The sequence below is a fragment of the Mustelus asterias genome, chromosome 28 (assembly GCF_964213995.1).
Source record: "Mustelus asterias chromosome 28, sMusAst1.hap1.1, whole genome shotgun sequence".
NCBI classification, from domain to species: Eukaryota; Metazoa; Chordata; class Chondrichthyes; order Carcharhiniformes; family Triakidae; genus Mustelus; species Mustelus asterias.
The window spans coordinates 16,298,962-16,313,998 of record NC_135828.1 but is presented as its reverse complement, the minus strand read 5'-3'; the positions used below and the strand labels follow the sequence as shown (position 1 = coordinate 16,313,998).

The 15,037-nt window shown below is 42.6% G+C and overlaps 1 protein-coding gene across 3 annotated transcripts in view; it reads right to left on the bottom strand.

Annotated features, from left to right (window-relative positions):
- The window catches only part of samd8b (sterile alpha motif domain containing 8b), a 36,447-nt gene that overhangs the window by 10,593 nt on the left and 10,817 nt on the right, over positions 1-15,037 (bottom strand). For 2 of the 3 annotated variants that reach the window (XM_078199593.1, XM_078199594.1), the window contains exons 2-3: positions 9,701-10,276; positions 1,948-2,043 (exon numbers count right to left, since the gene is read on the bottom strand). In XM_078199593.1, coding sequence (XP_078055719.1) covers positions 1,948-2,043; positions 9,701-10,269 — 665 coding nt within the window. In that variant the 5' untranslated portion in view covers positions 10,270-10,276. The remainder of the gene's footprint in view (positions 1-1,947; positions 2,044-9,700; positions 10,277-15,037) is intronic. The other variant, XM_078199595.1, reaches the window with a different exon arrangement.

The following is a 15,037-nucleotide window of genomic DNA, read 5'->3' as shown; positions in this document are numbered from 1 at the left end:
TCCTAGGTTTTATTAATTAGGGCATTGAGTACAAGAGTAAGGATGTCATGTTGAACTTGTATAAAACACTATCAGGCAGCATCTGGAGTACCCATTCAGTTCTGGGTGCCATACATCAGGAAGGACGCAAAAGCATTGGAGAGAGTACAGAGGAGATTCATGAGAAAGATTCCAAGTATAAGCAACTATAACTACATACATAGAATTCCTACAGTGCAGGAGGAGGCCATTTGGCCCATCGAGTCTATACAGACAACAATCCCACACAGGCCCTATCCCCATAATCCCACGTATTTACCCCGCTAATCTCCCTGACACTAAGGGGCAATTCAGCATGGCCAATGCACCTAACATGCACATCTTTGGAGCATGGGAGGAAACCGGAACACCCGGAGGAAACCCATGCAGCCACGGGGAGAACGTGCAAACTCCACAGGGAGTTACCCAAGGCTGGAATTGAACCCGAGTCCCTGGGGCTGCGAGGCAGCAGTGCTAACCATTGTGCTGCCCATCCTCCATGAGGATAGATTGAAGTGGTTGTGTCGATTTTCCTTGGAGAAAAGGCGGCTGAAAGGAGATTTGATAGAGGTATTCAAGATCCTGAAGGGTATGGAGGACAGGGTAAAGAGCAAGAAACTGTTCCCACTCAGAGTGTCAAGAATTAGAGGGCACAGATTCAAAATAATTGATAAAAGGAGTAGAAATGATGCGAGGAAAGATTTTTCACCCAGTGGGTGGTTGGAGTCTGGAACAAACTTCCTGAGAGTGGTGGTGGAAGCAGGTTCAATCGAGGTACTTAAAAAGGAAATTGGATTGATGTCTGAAAATATGCAAAATTACAATGGGAAGGCCAGTGAGCTAGTGCCGACTTGATGGGCCAAATGGCCTCCTGCACTGTAACGCTTCAGTGATTGTGTGAAAGGTGTTCTGTTTCAGGCAAAAGGTTAGTTTTAAACAATTAGAGGTAAATACTGTATTAATTACTGTACTTTCAAAGATATTCAATTATCAGCCAAATTACTCGCTTCAAGTAGATCATTTAAAATTTTTTAACTATATTAAAATGCTAATTCTCCATTGTGATTTTATACTTCACTTTCAAGAAGGTTTGGCAGTGGGTCCATTTGGAAAAAATCTGGATTTGAAATATCAGATATTTTGCAAGGAAGTTAATCTGTCCAAACTGAGCATGGATACTGCAGCGGAGCTTCTGTGAAGAATACTGCACCTAGCTTAGAAAAGGAACTTGGAAAAGTGGACACCAAGTTACAACCCGTAACTTGCACTTGTAAAAGAACACAATCCTAATGCAATAAATACATCCTAAAAACATCCCCTTTCATCCCTTGCACAGGGCAGGTACAAATCCTGAAGGATCAGCAGACTAAATTACAGCAGGAATTTCTGGGAACGGGGTGCAAGACTCCATTTGCAGCCCAATATAGCTTTGTTGCTTCTTTTAACAAACAAAAAATGGGTTGTTTCCCAGAGGACCGCATCTATAATAGTGTCTACTTGAAGCGAGTAATTTGGCTGATAATTGAATATCTTTGAAAGTACAGTAATTAATACAGTATTTACCTCTAATTGTTTAAAACTAACCTTTTGCCTGAAACAGAACACCTTTCACACAATCACTGAAGCGTTACAGTGCAGGAGGCCATTTGGCCCATCAAGTCGGCACTAGCTCACTGGCCTTCCCATTGTAATTTTGCATATTTTACAAAGCAATAAAACACTCATTTACAAACTTTATACATTTCAATTCAGCACATGCATTAGTATGGCTTCCAGAATGGGAGCTCTCTCACTCCTTCTTCTCCTTTCCCAGTTTATTCCTTTGTCCAGCTCCATCATGTCTGCATTAGAAATCAAGACTTCAACATTTAAGTTGAAAAGCCTGCTCATCTTTATCGGAAACCCAACGTAAGGGACCCTAAAACCTACCTGTGCTTATGAAGCAACAGCAGTAACAGCCAAATAGTGCAGAGCACAACGCCACAGACTTCAGCCATTGCGAAAGCCCAGGGTATTCTAGGGACACTGGCAACAAAAACAGAATATAAAATTAGATAGCTGAGAATACATTTGATTTGGATATGTAGGATTTTGTTTTATTCTGATATTTCTTCTTTGCAATTTATAAATTGGGTTGCAAACTGAGGCACACAAGTTTTAAAAGTTTAAAGTCTATTAAAATATAAAGGGTGAGCTATACACAATCTTCCTCCACTTTTCCATCCGTGCAGGATTTCAAGGCAGGTTAAGTTCAGAACAGAACGCCGTCATTTCAAAGAAATAGGTGTTTCAATTCAATAGGAATACAATTGGGGGCAGAAGCTAGAGGAAGAAGCTGCAAAAGGGGAAATCAGGGATTGCTTCCACAGGCTTATCCAACATAGAGCCTTCTCGGAGTCATGATGAACACACATGTTTGAATTTAGGCCACTGTTCATAGAATCCTACAGTGCAGGAGGAGGCCATTCGGCCCATCAAGTCTGCACCGACCATAATCCCACCCAGGCTCTATCCCCATAAACCCTACTTGTCCATTTACCCTAGCTCATCCCCCTGACACCAAGGGCAATTTAGCATGGCCAATCCACCTAACACGCACATCTTTGGACTGTGGGAGGAAACTGGAGCACCCGGAGGAAACCCACGCAGACACGGGGAGAATGTGCAAACTCCACACAGACAGTGACCCAAGGCCAGGTCCCTGGTGCTGTGAGGCCACAGTGCTAACCACTGTGCTACAATGTTAGAATGAGATGAACGAAACCAGCAGCAGTCATACTGTAGGGCTGTGCTGTGTCCATTCTAGCTATGGAGACATGTTGATGCTATAAGTGACTGATAACTATACTCACTTGGTGGACACGTACAACACAACAAACAAAGCGATCCTTCAATTCACGAATTCTGTTTTCTGCAGCTTGACAAAAAAATTGTCCCTTACGTCATATGCAAACCAGATGTCCCAGGCAAACAGGCAGCATAGAATGGAACTACTGTTCACGAAAACAAAGCTTCTAACTCAAAATGAGCCAATACAGGGAAGTCACATGTGCAGATCAGCTCAGAAAGTTGACAGCATGACAAACAGTAAAATTAACTTTGAAAAATATTCTTCAGCCGCAAAAAGGCTACGATAGAGTATTACTAAACTTGAAGCTCACAAGAGGTATTATTTGTAAATAAGAAACTCTACTGGGCTGAGTTGTAAGCAGTGTACAATATCATAAAAGAGATACATCTGAGATGTTCACATTAGGATATCACAATTTTCACCTGTAACACTGCTCAACAGCAACTGGGCTTGTGTTTACACTGGCTCCAGGTAAAGCAATGCCTCCATTTTAAAATTCCCATCCACATGTTAAAGTTCCTCCATCTCTGTAAGCTCTTGCAGCCCACAAACTCCAGCCCCTTGAGCAATGGCCACTTGCTTCAATCTATTATTGGTGGCTATGCTGTCAACCACCCAGACCCTCAACTCTGGAATTACCTCCCTAAACCTCTCCACCTCTTTTACTTCCTTTCATATGTACCTTAAAATCTACCTCTTTGGCTAAACCGCTGGTCATATTTTGTGGCAATATGATTTGGATTACGTTCTGCCCAAGACTGCAAGGAACTACAACAGGTCATGAATGTAGTCCAATCCATCACGCAAACCAGCCTCCCATCCATTGACTCTGTCTACACTTCCCGCTGTCTCGGCAAAACAGCCAGCATAATTAAGGACCCCACGCACCCCGGACATTCTCTCTTCCGCCTTCTTCCGTCGGGAAAAAGATACAAAAATCTGAGGTCACGTACCAACCGACTCAAGAACAGCTTCTTCCCTGCTGCTGTCAGACTTTTGAACGGACCTACCTTGCATTAAGTTGATCTTTCTCTACACCCTGACTATGACTGTCACACTACATTCTGCACTCACTCCTTTCCTTCTTTATGAATGGTATGCTTTGTCTGTATAGCGTGCAAGAAACAATACTTTTCATTGTATGTTAATACATGTGACAATAATAAATCAAATCAAATTTTGGGAAATGCCTTTCTGCCATAAAGGTGCTATATAAATGCACGCAGTTGTTCCTTTGTTTAGGTCACTGTCTGTGTGGAGTTGCACGTTCTCCCCATGTCTGAGTGGGTTTCCTCCGAGTGCTCCAGTTTCCTCCCACAGTTCAAACATGTGCGGGTTAGATGGATTGGCCATGCTAAGTTTCCCCTTAGTGTCAGAGGGGATTAGCTGGGGTGGATGTGTGGGGTTATGGGGATGGGGCCTGAGTGGGGTTGTGGTTGGTGTAGACTCAATAGGCCGAGTGGCTTCCTTCTGCACTGTAGGATTTTATGATTCTCAGATGTGGAGCAACAGAGAAGCTCTGAGCTAACAGCCTAGACAGTTGAGAGCGCAGCCGCTAAGGTTGGGTCAAAGGGATTAATAGGTGTGAAAGAGGCAGATTCAGAGGATCAGAGTTCTGAGGATTGTAGGAAAAGTTTATAGAGATGATAAGTGGTCACATGGCACTGCTAGGACTAAGACCAATGATAGGTTAGTTAAAGTTAATCTATTCATGTCACAAGTAAGGCTTACATTAACACTGCAATGAAGTTACTGTGAAAATCCCTAGTCGCCACACTCCGTCGCCTGTTCGTATACACGGAGGGAGAACTTAGCATGACCAATCCACCTAATCAGCACGTCTTTCGGACTGTGGGAGGGAACCGGAGCACCCAGAGGAAATCCACACAGACACGGGGAGAACGTGCAGACTCCGCACAGACAGTGACCCAAACCGGGAATCGAATCCAGGTCCCTGGCGCTGTGAGGCAGCAGTGCTAACCACTGTGCCACCGTGCCACCCATGAGAAAGGTGAAAACTAGCATTCATGGTCTAATGGAATCTGGTCATTTATTGTCCAGCCGATCAAGGGAGGACCATGCTACAGAAGCTGGTGGCTGCTTCACTTATAATGTTTCCCCAGACACATTCAATTTTCATTATCGGCACTCAGTGAAATTCACTGACAGAAGAAAAATACCTCTCAGTGCCAACAAAGAATGTTCTGGTCATACATTAATAATGTTGAGTGATAACTTGGCTCCTTTTTGTACTGATATTAAAAGTAAATTAGGGAGAAAGTTTGGATTTCTACTTGTACCATCAGGCAACAGACTGGAATTCACAAAGTGAAAAATGAACAGACTTCCTCTCATCCTCTTATTTTATAAGACACACGGACGTACAAAATAGGAGCAGAAGTAGGCCATTCAGCCCTCCATTCAATAAGAAGCCGCTCTCGTGCACTAATTGGACTTTTGGCCTCACGTGCTATCCTCCCGGCTCGCCACGCTGATCGACCGGAGCGGGGAGCTGGCAAGATTGCGACCATTGCATTTCTAGCACTGAACAGAATGGTGGCCATTCAGCACTAAAATCAATCATTTAATTAATACTATTCTTTGGGCTTTATTATGCTTTATGTACAGGTTTTAACCAAGCACTGACATTATACAGCAATGTCGGCAGCACAGAGTCATGCTCTGAGGTTCTATACATGTATGTATGGATCCTTATTCAGGATGCTAGTTAATGGAAGATTCAAGAAACAGTCAATGTTAATTTAAGGCCCAACATGCGGTTGCATAGTAGTCACGTGAAGTCCATGCAATTTGACACTGTTTGAACTGCTCCTAAATCCGCCTACCAAAATCTGATGAGTCAGGGTCTGTCATTCCTACTTGTACTTTAGGTTTAATACTGGATTGACACTAAAGTCTGGACCACTGAAGTACATATTGTACCTTGCCTGTTACTGCTATTTGGATTTTGATAAAACAGAAGCCATTTGATTACATTTTCATTTCCAATAGCTTTCAATGAGTGAGTTACCTGGAAAACTTACCTCTGAAGTGTAGTCATGTTCCAGTTTCTAAGTGAATAGTACCCCAAAATCAACTTTGTGCTGTTGGGACACAGTTTGCATCCTTGAATTGCAAAATTATTGCAACACTTAGTAGCTTCCGTAAAGGGAACATATCTTATCAGAACCTGGGCAGTTACGCCCGAGATCACTAAACAACAGGAAACCCGTAGGTCTTGAATGTTTGAATATTCATGTACTAATGCTTTATTAGCATTCATGAAATACATTTGTTTACTATTTTAATGGTTCACAATAAAAAGATTAATGCCTCCGTCATATACACACTGCATATGACTAAGAAAAGTGCTATCCATATCCAACACATTGATTTTCTATATATGCTGTTTTAGGGATGGGAGGTGATTACAGAGAGGATGAATAAAAACAAAATTCAGAGCAGAGTTTGGGTATTAGAATAAGATTTCCCCTCAGTCCAACAGTGGCCCTCCACATTCTGGCCAGTTACTGTTCAAGAGTCTTTGGGGAATACTTCTTTCTAAACAGTGCTGGCAAAGATGGCAGTTGCACAGTGGTTAGCACTGCTGCCTCTCAGTTCCAGGGACGCAGGTTCGATTCCCAGCCTAGGTCACCGTCTGTGTGGAGTTTGCACATTCTCCCCGTGTCTGTGTGGGTTTCCTCTGGGTGCTCCATTTGCCCCCACAGTCCAAAGATGTGCAGGTTAGATGGATTGGCCATGCTAAATTTCCCCTTAGTGTCGGGGGGGGGTTTGTGGTCGGTGCAGACTCAATGGGCCGAATGGCCTCCTTCTGCACTGTAGGATTCTATGATTCTAATTGCTTATTTTACTTCAGTTCATCACTTGGACCTGGAGTAAACAACTGGTTATGACCCCGATACGGTTGTTTTCACAGACTCGGAGTCTGCGCCAGATCAGCAAATTACACAGTATATGACACAATTTGAAATGAGTTTCAGAAGGATGTGCTGTCTTTCTGATGCCTTTACACTGACTGAACTTTTTGATTCTAACCACACTGTCAACTGAAATTTAAAGAAAGGGTATCTTTGCCATCAACTGGACTATAAACCACTGATCAGAAATCATAGCATTAGCTTGAAGGTGTTTACATCTAGTTTGTGATTAATGCATTCAGAGGTCCCCTTCTTACATCGGTAGATATAGTTTCCTGCAACTACAATGGAAATCTGACGTTGCAACATTTCTTGCTCACGCGGAGGTCTGTTTGCACTCCACTGAAATCGATTGTGCAAAGCTTAAGTTTGTGAAATTTACTTAAGTCTTCTTTGTAAAGGCACTTTATAACACCACTGAATGGCAGATTGTCCCGAGTGACAGAGGAGAAATTCTTTAAAAGTTAATTTAGAAAAGGAGATACAGCTCTATACATACTGATCTGCTTTCATACATGTTAAAAGCTGCACAAGAATTCAGATGGTCTTACAAGTGCTCTCCTATCAGACAGTGAAGCAGAGGATGGAGAGAAGTGACAGGAGTGGTAAAGAAAAGGGCAGATACTCGGTGTGAATGAAGTGGCTTGCAGCCAACTCATTCCTTTTAAAATATACTATCATGATGTTTGCAAACACAACAGCCCATTTATGTCCAGCAAAGAAGACGGAGGTAAATGATCAGTTAATCCGGTTTTCTGATGCTCACCGAGGGATAAATATTGTCCAGGACACAAAAAGAATCCCCCTGATCTTCTTTGAAAAGCACCATCAGATCTTTCACTTCCACCTAGACTCTGGTTAATGCTCTAATCCTTTAGAAATAGTCCAACAGTGAGCACATTGCAGTGACTGTAATTGAACTCAACACCCAAATGCACAATGAAATGCAGCAACTATTTATTGAAAGAAAAATTTGAAGCAGTCTCCATATCACAATGTGTCTGTTGGCACTGTCACAATTTATCTGCCGGTTGTATCCTGCTTTACAATGATTCAAAACAGTTACATGACTTAAGAGAACGGGCCATAACTTCCATGGAGTGCCAATCACAGTGGGATCACCACTCTCCTCCTAGTTACTTACCCTGAAACGCGGGCACAACCTCCTCGCCTGACCTTCCGATCTGGGCAGGGTGAGAACGGTGCAGTCAAGTGGCTTCCTGAGGCCTTCTGTCAAGGGCAGCTGAGTTACAGGCAAGGAAAAGGAAGCCGTGTCCTCATATTTACAGCATTAGCAGTAAGAAAAGGCGGCAGCCGGCAGTGGGGTTGGGGAGGGTTGCCGATGTGTGTGTGTGTGTGTGTGTGTTTGGGGGGGGGGGGGGGGGGGGGGGGGAGGGTTTCGTCCCATGGCAGAACAGCCAGGGGTTCCATGGAGAGGGGCAACACAAACGGGGTGTCAGTCCTACAGTCACCTGGGAGTTAGAAGTAGTCTTAATTCTTCCTATTCTTTCTGGGTAACCAATACTGTAAGACAGTCAGAAGCATCCATCCGGTATTTGCAATTCAAATCAGCATTTCAGATGATTCCCAATGCAGAGCAAGTGCCCAACAGAAGTCCTGGGCAATTGCCAAGTATTCCTTACCTGCGACCTTCCAATGAGGTCCACCAACACATCTTTGGTGGCTACCCCAGTACAATACCCTGTTGCTCGGAAGTTATGGGCCAATGTCTGTTCGCCTTCGAAATCAGTATAAAATAGTTCCTGCAGTACAGAGCGCAGGGACTCAATCCCAAAGGGATCTTAAATTCAAAGTTTAATTTGCCTGTCCTCCTTTAGGGTGTGTCCACAAATGCGCATTGTTGTCATTTTAAAAAGTGAGATACTTTCAAGTAGACGAAAGGGGTTTGACTTTCCACAGCACTAGAAAATCTCCAGTATGCTTTGATTAGAGTGGGAGCAAGCAGAGGCTAAGTGGATTACCGTAAAAATGGAGAGAAATGATCAGGAGAGTGTTACATGGGTTCTCGGCAATGCTTTGATCAGAGCAGCATGACTGTAAACAGGTTCTGCCTCATCCTTCTCTAACAAAGCTGGAGGGGAATAAGAGCGATTTCAGCCAAAAGATTAAAAGAAATTGAAGCTTGCATATTAGAATCATGCTTTCTGCCCAAATAAAATTTAGAAAAAGGAGTAAAATTGCAGAATGATTATTACATGGATTTCCATACCTCTTTAATGGTAAATAGTAAGTGAAGACAGGACAGCAGAAAAGACAAAATAGATTAGAAGCATTTTGGGAATAAGAAATTTGCTCTACTAAAACAAAGCACTGTGGATGCTGGAAACCTGAAATAAAATCAGTAAATACTCATCAGGAATGGCAGCATGTGTGGAGAAAGAAACATGAAGGAAGGTGGCAGACTTGAAAAGTTAAATGTTTCTCTCTCCACAGATGCTGCCTGACCTGCTGAGTGGTTCCAGATGCTTCAGGAGAGTGGACCACGCTTGGGCTACAGAAATAAAGTAACGTTTATTTATTAGTCACAAGTAAGGCTTACATTAACACTGCAATGAAGTTACTGTGAAATTCCCCTAGTCGCCCACACTCCGGCACCTGTTCGGGTCAGACTGTGGGAGGAAACTGGAGCACCTGGAGGAAACCCACGCAGACACGGGGAGAACGTGCAAACTCCACACAGACAGTGACCCAAGCCGGGAGTCGAACCCAGGTCCCTGGTGCTGTGAGACAGCAGTGCTAATCACCGTGCCACCCACAATAGCTTCTCATGTTTGCGAAGGTAGCTGTATCTGAGCGTCGAGAAATAACTACTCTATTAGTAGAAAAGTTATTTTAAAAGTATAAAACAAAGTCACATTAACTTAATACTTACCTATCCAGGAATATGTCTGGTAGGGGTGGATAAGTTTGCATGTCAGGCACACGCTCATGAACTACTACCATAACAATCGATGTAAACCCAAAGACTACAAATACATAAATAGAACTCAGAGCTGTCTTCCAAAACTCTGGGTCAAGTCTTCGTGCTTGGTATTTGTAGTATTTACCATTCTGATACTGTTCAGTTCTCAAGTCTCCGCTAGAACCGCCACTGTTCCTGGAATGATCCACACCGTTACACTGACAGTCTTTGCTTTGCGATGAATTACCAGGGTGTGCAACAACGCATTCCTCGCTGGCGTATCCCATCTCCGCCAAGATATCCTTATGCTGTTTTTGCAGCTTCCGAATAGATACCATAAGCCTTTTAATATCACCCAACACTTTCAGTTCCAAAGGCGGGCAGCGTAAATCGTTTTCGGTCAAAGTTAACAAGGCAACGCCATCCAGTCTGTGCTTATTACATAGAAGATCAACATATTCGCTGAAGCCTTCCTCCTTGAGCCACTTGGCCACATGCTTGCTGGTCCAGCGTCTGATAGTAAACTGACTCCCCGTCATGTTTTAGCTGTAAAATAGAAAACACAAACGGTCAAACAACTGGGTGGAAGTACAGATAAACGCAAAATACTGCAGATGTTGGAATCTGAATCAAAAACAGAAAAATGCTGGAAAATCTCAGCAGGTTTGCGGAGAGAGAATAGAGCCAACCTTTCAAGTCTAGATGGCCCTTCATCAGAGCTAAATGAAGGGTCATCTAGACTCAAAACGTTGGCTCTATTCTCTCTTTACAGATACTGTCAGACCTGCTGAGGTTTTCCAGCATTTTTCTGTTTTTGTTTTGTGTGTATTTGGTTACTTAGCAGAATATCTGGTTCAGTGTAAAAATTATTTTTAACTATCATATTAGAGAATGTTTCTAAGAGTAAGGATTCTTCATTTTACTTGGACAATTCAACGCAAGACATTGCCTGTCCCAGCTGGTCTTCTAAATTGCTTCTAAAACTTCATTCTAACTGTTTTAAACTCTAACACTACATTCTGCACTCTCTCGTTTCCTTCTCTATGAGCGGTATGTTTTGTCTGTATAGCGCGCAAGAAACAATACTTCTCACTGAATATTAATACATGTGACAATAATAAATCAAATCAATCATTTGAAGTAAGAATGCTCTTTAAATAGAAATAACCTTAGCTACCAATCTGGTTCGTGAAATACAATTAATAAAAATTGTATTTTGTAAAAATTGCATTGCAGTCTCAGAACGAAAGGATTCTGTCTCTTGTACCATTTTTAGCACAGGCTTCAAAGCCCATTAATGCAGACATTTCTTGGAAATCCGAATCCATATCTAAATAGATGCTTTCAGAAATGTTTTGAATCTAAATCCATGGTTTTATTAGAATTGGTGCAACCTATCCCACTGCACATAAAAAAAAGATGGATTTAACATGGGATGTGACTGCACTTCACTGAAAAATCTGTTTTGGGAATTCACCTTTGAACTTAATCATTTTTCAATAAACATAATTGAGCAGAAGGTGGTTTATTCACACAAAAATATCCCAATTGACCAAGTGAGCAGTCATGTCAAGAGGAAATTGATGAAACCCCACCCCTAATACATTGCACAAGGAAAAACAAACTCCGATGGCAGCATCTTGGATTGCTTTCTCTGCCATTTGTGACTCATATCTTCAGCCCAACCCCTGAACAATAAGCAAGCTGCTCCCCAAAATATACAATAAAATCGAGCAGACACGAGCATTTGAAAGAGCGTTACCAATGCCAAATAAATAACGCGATCAGAAATGTCATTAACAACTTCTGACCTTCAAGCTCAAATCCTTTCACTGCCTTGATTCTCTCAATCGCCAACTACTTCCAGCCCTGTTCTGCTCTCTATGTTCCTCGGAATGTGTACCCCCCTCTCCTTCTGCCCCACCATTTGCAGTTTTTGCCTTCAGCCGTCTAGGATCCATGCTTTGGAATGACCTGGCTACTCTCCTTCTTCAAAACACTTCTTAAAACAACATCTGTCATGGCCTGCATTAACCCAATGTCCATCTATTTCACATTAGGCCTCTCAAGTGCCTTAAAGGGACAGCAAGGTGGCACAGTGGTTAGCACTGCTGCCTCATAGCACCAGGGACCCAGGTTCAATTCACAGCTTGGGTCACTGTGTGGAGTCTGTACATTCTCCCTGTGTCAGCATGGGTTTCCTCCGGGTGCTCCGGATACCCCTCAGTCCGAAAGATGTGCTGGTTAGATGCACTGGCCGTGCTAAATTCTCCCTCAGTGTAACTGAACGGGCGCCGGAGTGTGGCGACTAGGGGATTTTCACAGTAACTTCATTGCAGTGTTAATGTAAGCCTACTTGTGACACTAATAAATAAACTTTAAACATGTTTCTATGTTATGGGGACTATATATCTGTAACTACTTGTGAAAAAACAAATCTGGAATCAAGAATCTACTGATGACTATGAAACCATTGCCAATTGTCAGAAAAACTCATCTGGTTCTCTGGGGAAGGAAATCTGCCGTCCTTACCCGGTCTGGCCTACATGTGACTCCAGAGCCACAACAATGTGGTTGACTCTCAACTGCCCTCAGGCAACTAGGGATGGGCAATAAACGCTGGCCAGCCAGCGACGCCCATGTCCCATGAATTAATTTTAAAAATTACAAGTTATTGCTGTTAGTAAGGATAAAGTAACCATTAACTTAACCAACACAAACAGAATGTACAATCATTTCAAATCAGCTGCTTGCATTGTTGCTGCTGATTTCAAGGTACTGCACCTTGATATCAATGTGCAGGGAGCCCGGTGGTTGTGGAGTTCTAATCCATCACACAAACCAGCCTACCATCCATTGACACTGTCTACACTTCCCGCTGCCTCGGCAAAGCAGCCAGGATAATTAAGGATCCCACGCACCCCGGACATTCTCTCTTCCACCTTCTTCCATTGGGAAAAAGTTACAAAAGTCTGAGGTCACGTACCAACCGACTCAAGAACAGCTTCTTCCCTGCTGCCATCAGACTTTGAATGGACCTACCCTGCATTAAGTTGATCTTTCTCTGCACCCTAGCTATGACTGCTATGATTGTAATCTGCACTCTCTCCTTTCCTTCTCTATGAACGGTATGCTTTGTCTGTATAGCGCGCAAGAAAACAATACTTTTCACTTTATACTAATACATGCGACAATAATAAATCAAATCAAAAGTTGAGTGGCTGGGGAATGGCAGAGCTGCAGCAATGGGGAAGTTTCAGACTAAAAATTTAAAACGCCTTTCCGTCCATTTTATATCTGTCCAGTTTAGGTTCCTGCCGGTTGCACAAGACAAGCAAACCATTTGCCTGCAGCACAAGTGCTGTTTGGAAGCAGCTTAATATTTGAACAACTTAATAAGGGCCTCCTAATTACCTGTAGCAGGTGAGGCAATTCTTTAACTTCAGGGCTTGAATACCCAAAACTGCTGACTGGCATTCAATAACTAAGGGCGAAGCATGGGTTAAATTGTAAAGATGTTAAGGTACTCCACAGAATTTTCAATGCAAGAAAAATACTTTTATTTTTAGAACTGGTTTGCGTCAACACCCTGCATTAACAGTCAAGCAGATTCGGAGAGGCCAAATTCTCCTCCAACTCGATTTTCTAGTTTGCTGACGACACCACCGTAATGGGTTGAATCTCAAACAATGACGAGACAGAGTACAGAAATGCGATAGAGAATCTGGTAAAATGGTGCAATGACAATAATCTCTCCCTCAATGTCAACAAAACGAAGGAGATTGTCATCGACTTCAGGAAGTGTAGTGGAGGACATGCCCCTGACTACATCAATGTGGACGAAGCAGAAATGGTCGAGAGCTTCAGGTTTTTAGGTGTCCAGATCACCAACCACCTGTCCTGGTCCCCTCCAATGCCGACACTATAGTTAAGAAAGCCCACCAACACCTCTACTTTCTCAGAAGACTAAGGAAATTTGGCATGTCAGCTACGACTCTCACCAACGTTTACAGATGCACCATAGAAAGCATCCTTTCTGGTTGTATCACAAGACCGCAAGAAACTACAAAGGGTCCACGAATGAAGCCCAATCGATCACGCAAACTAGGCTCCCATCCATTGATTCTGTCTACACTTCCCTCTGCCTCAGCAAAGCAGCCGGCATAATTAAAGACCCCACATACCGCGGACATACTGTCTTTCACCTTCTTCCTTCGGGAAAAAGTCTGAGGTCACATACCAACCGACTCAAGAACAGCTTCTTCCCTGCTGCCATCAGACTTTTGAATGGACCTACCTTATATTAAGTTGATCTTTCTCTACACCCTAGCTATGACTGTAACACTACAATCTGCACTCTCTCCTTTCCTTCTCTATGAACAGTATGCTTGGTCTGTACAGTGCATAAGGAACAATACTTTCCACTGTATACTAATACATGTGACAATAATAAATCAAATCAAAATCAAAGATTGAAAATAGTAAGAAAATGTGTGATAATGCAGTTGTCCTCAGTATTAATTGTCCTGAGTGAGCTTATATAACATTTGCTACCTTCGTTTTGGAAAGTATTCGTCTACCGTTCAATAAATCTTCCCTAGTTCCTCCTGAATGTTTTGACCTCATTAGAATCTACTCCACAGGTAACGGAAATAAATACTGCGGATGCTGGAAATCTGAAATAAATACCTGGATAAACTCAGCAGCTCTGGCAGCATCTGTGGAGAGAGAAACACAGTTAATGTTTCGAATCCATTGACCGTTCTATGGAAGCAGAGTGCTACAGAGCTCTTACAGAACTCCAGTTCTGTAGCAGAGTCAATGGTCTTGAAACATTAACTGTATTTCTCTCTCTACAGATGCTGCCAGACCTGCTGAGTTTATCCAGCATTTTCTGTTTTCATTACCACAGGTGGCAACCACCGCTTCTTCAATTCTGCCTCATTCCGTTATCCAACTTATTTCTATAGTCTGTCCTCCACTGAATATTTCAATCAACTGTGGCAGCGATTAGTCCTCCACAGGCTTTGTTTCTCTTCTAATCTCTTTACTTCTGTTACTCCTTTCAGTTTTCCTCTAAATCATAACACAAACTTGAAGACAATTGGTTTAACTGCCACTTTTGAAAGAATCTTGAAGGAACAAGGTTTCTACATTGCATTGGTCAGACGAAAATTGGAATCTATGATAACCCTAAATAACTACAGTAATACTCTGACTTTCCTCAGTTAATACATGCTGCAATTGTGAAACGTAATCAAGGATAAAGGAAATGGGCATTTACCAATGGAGGCAAAGATGAAAAAG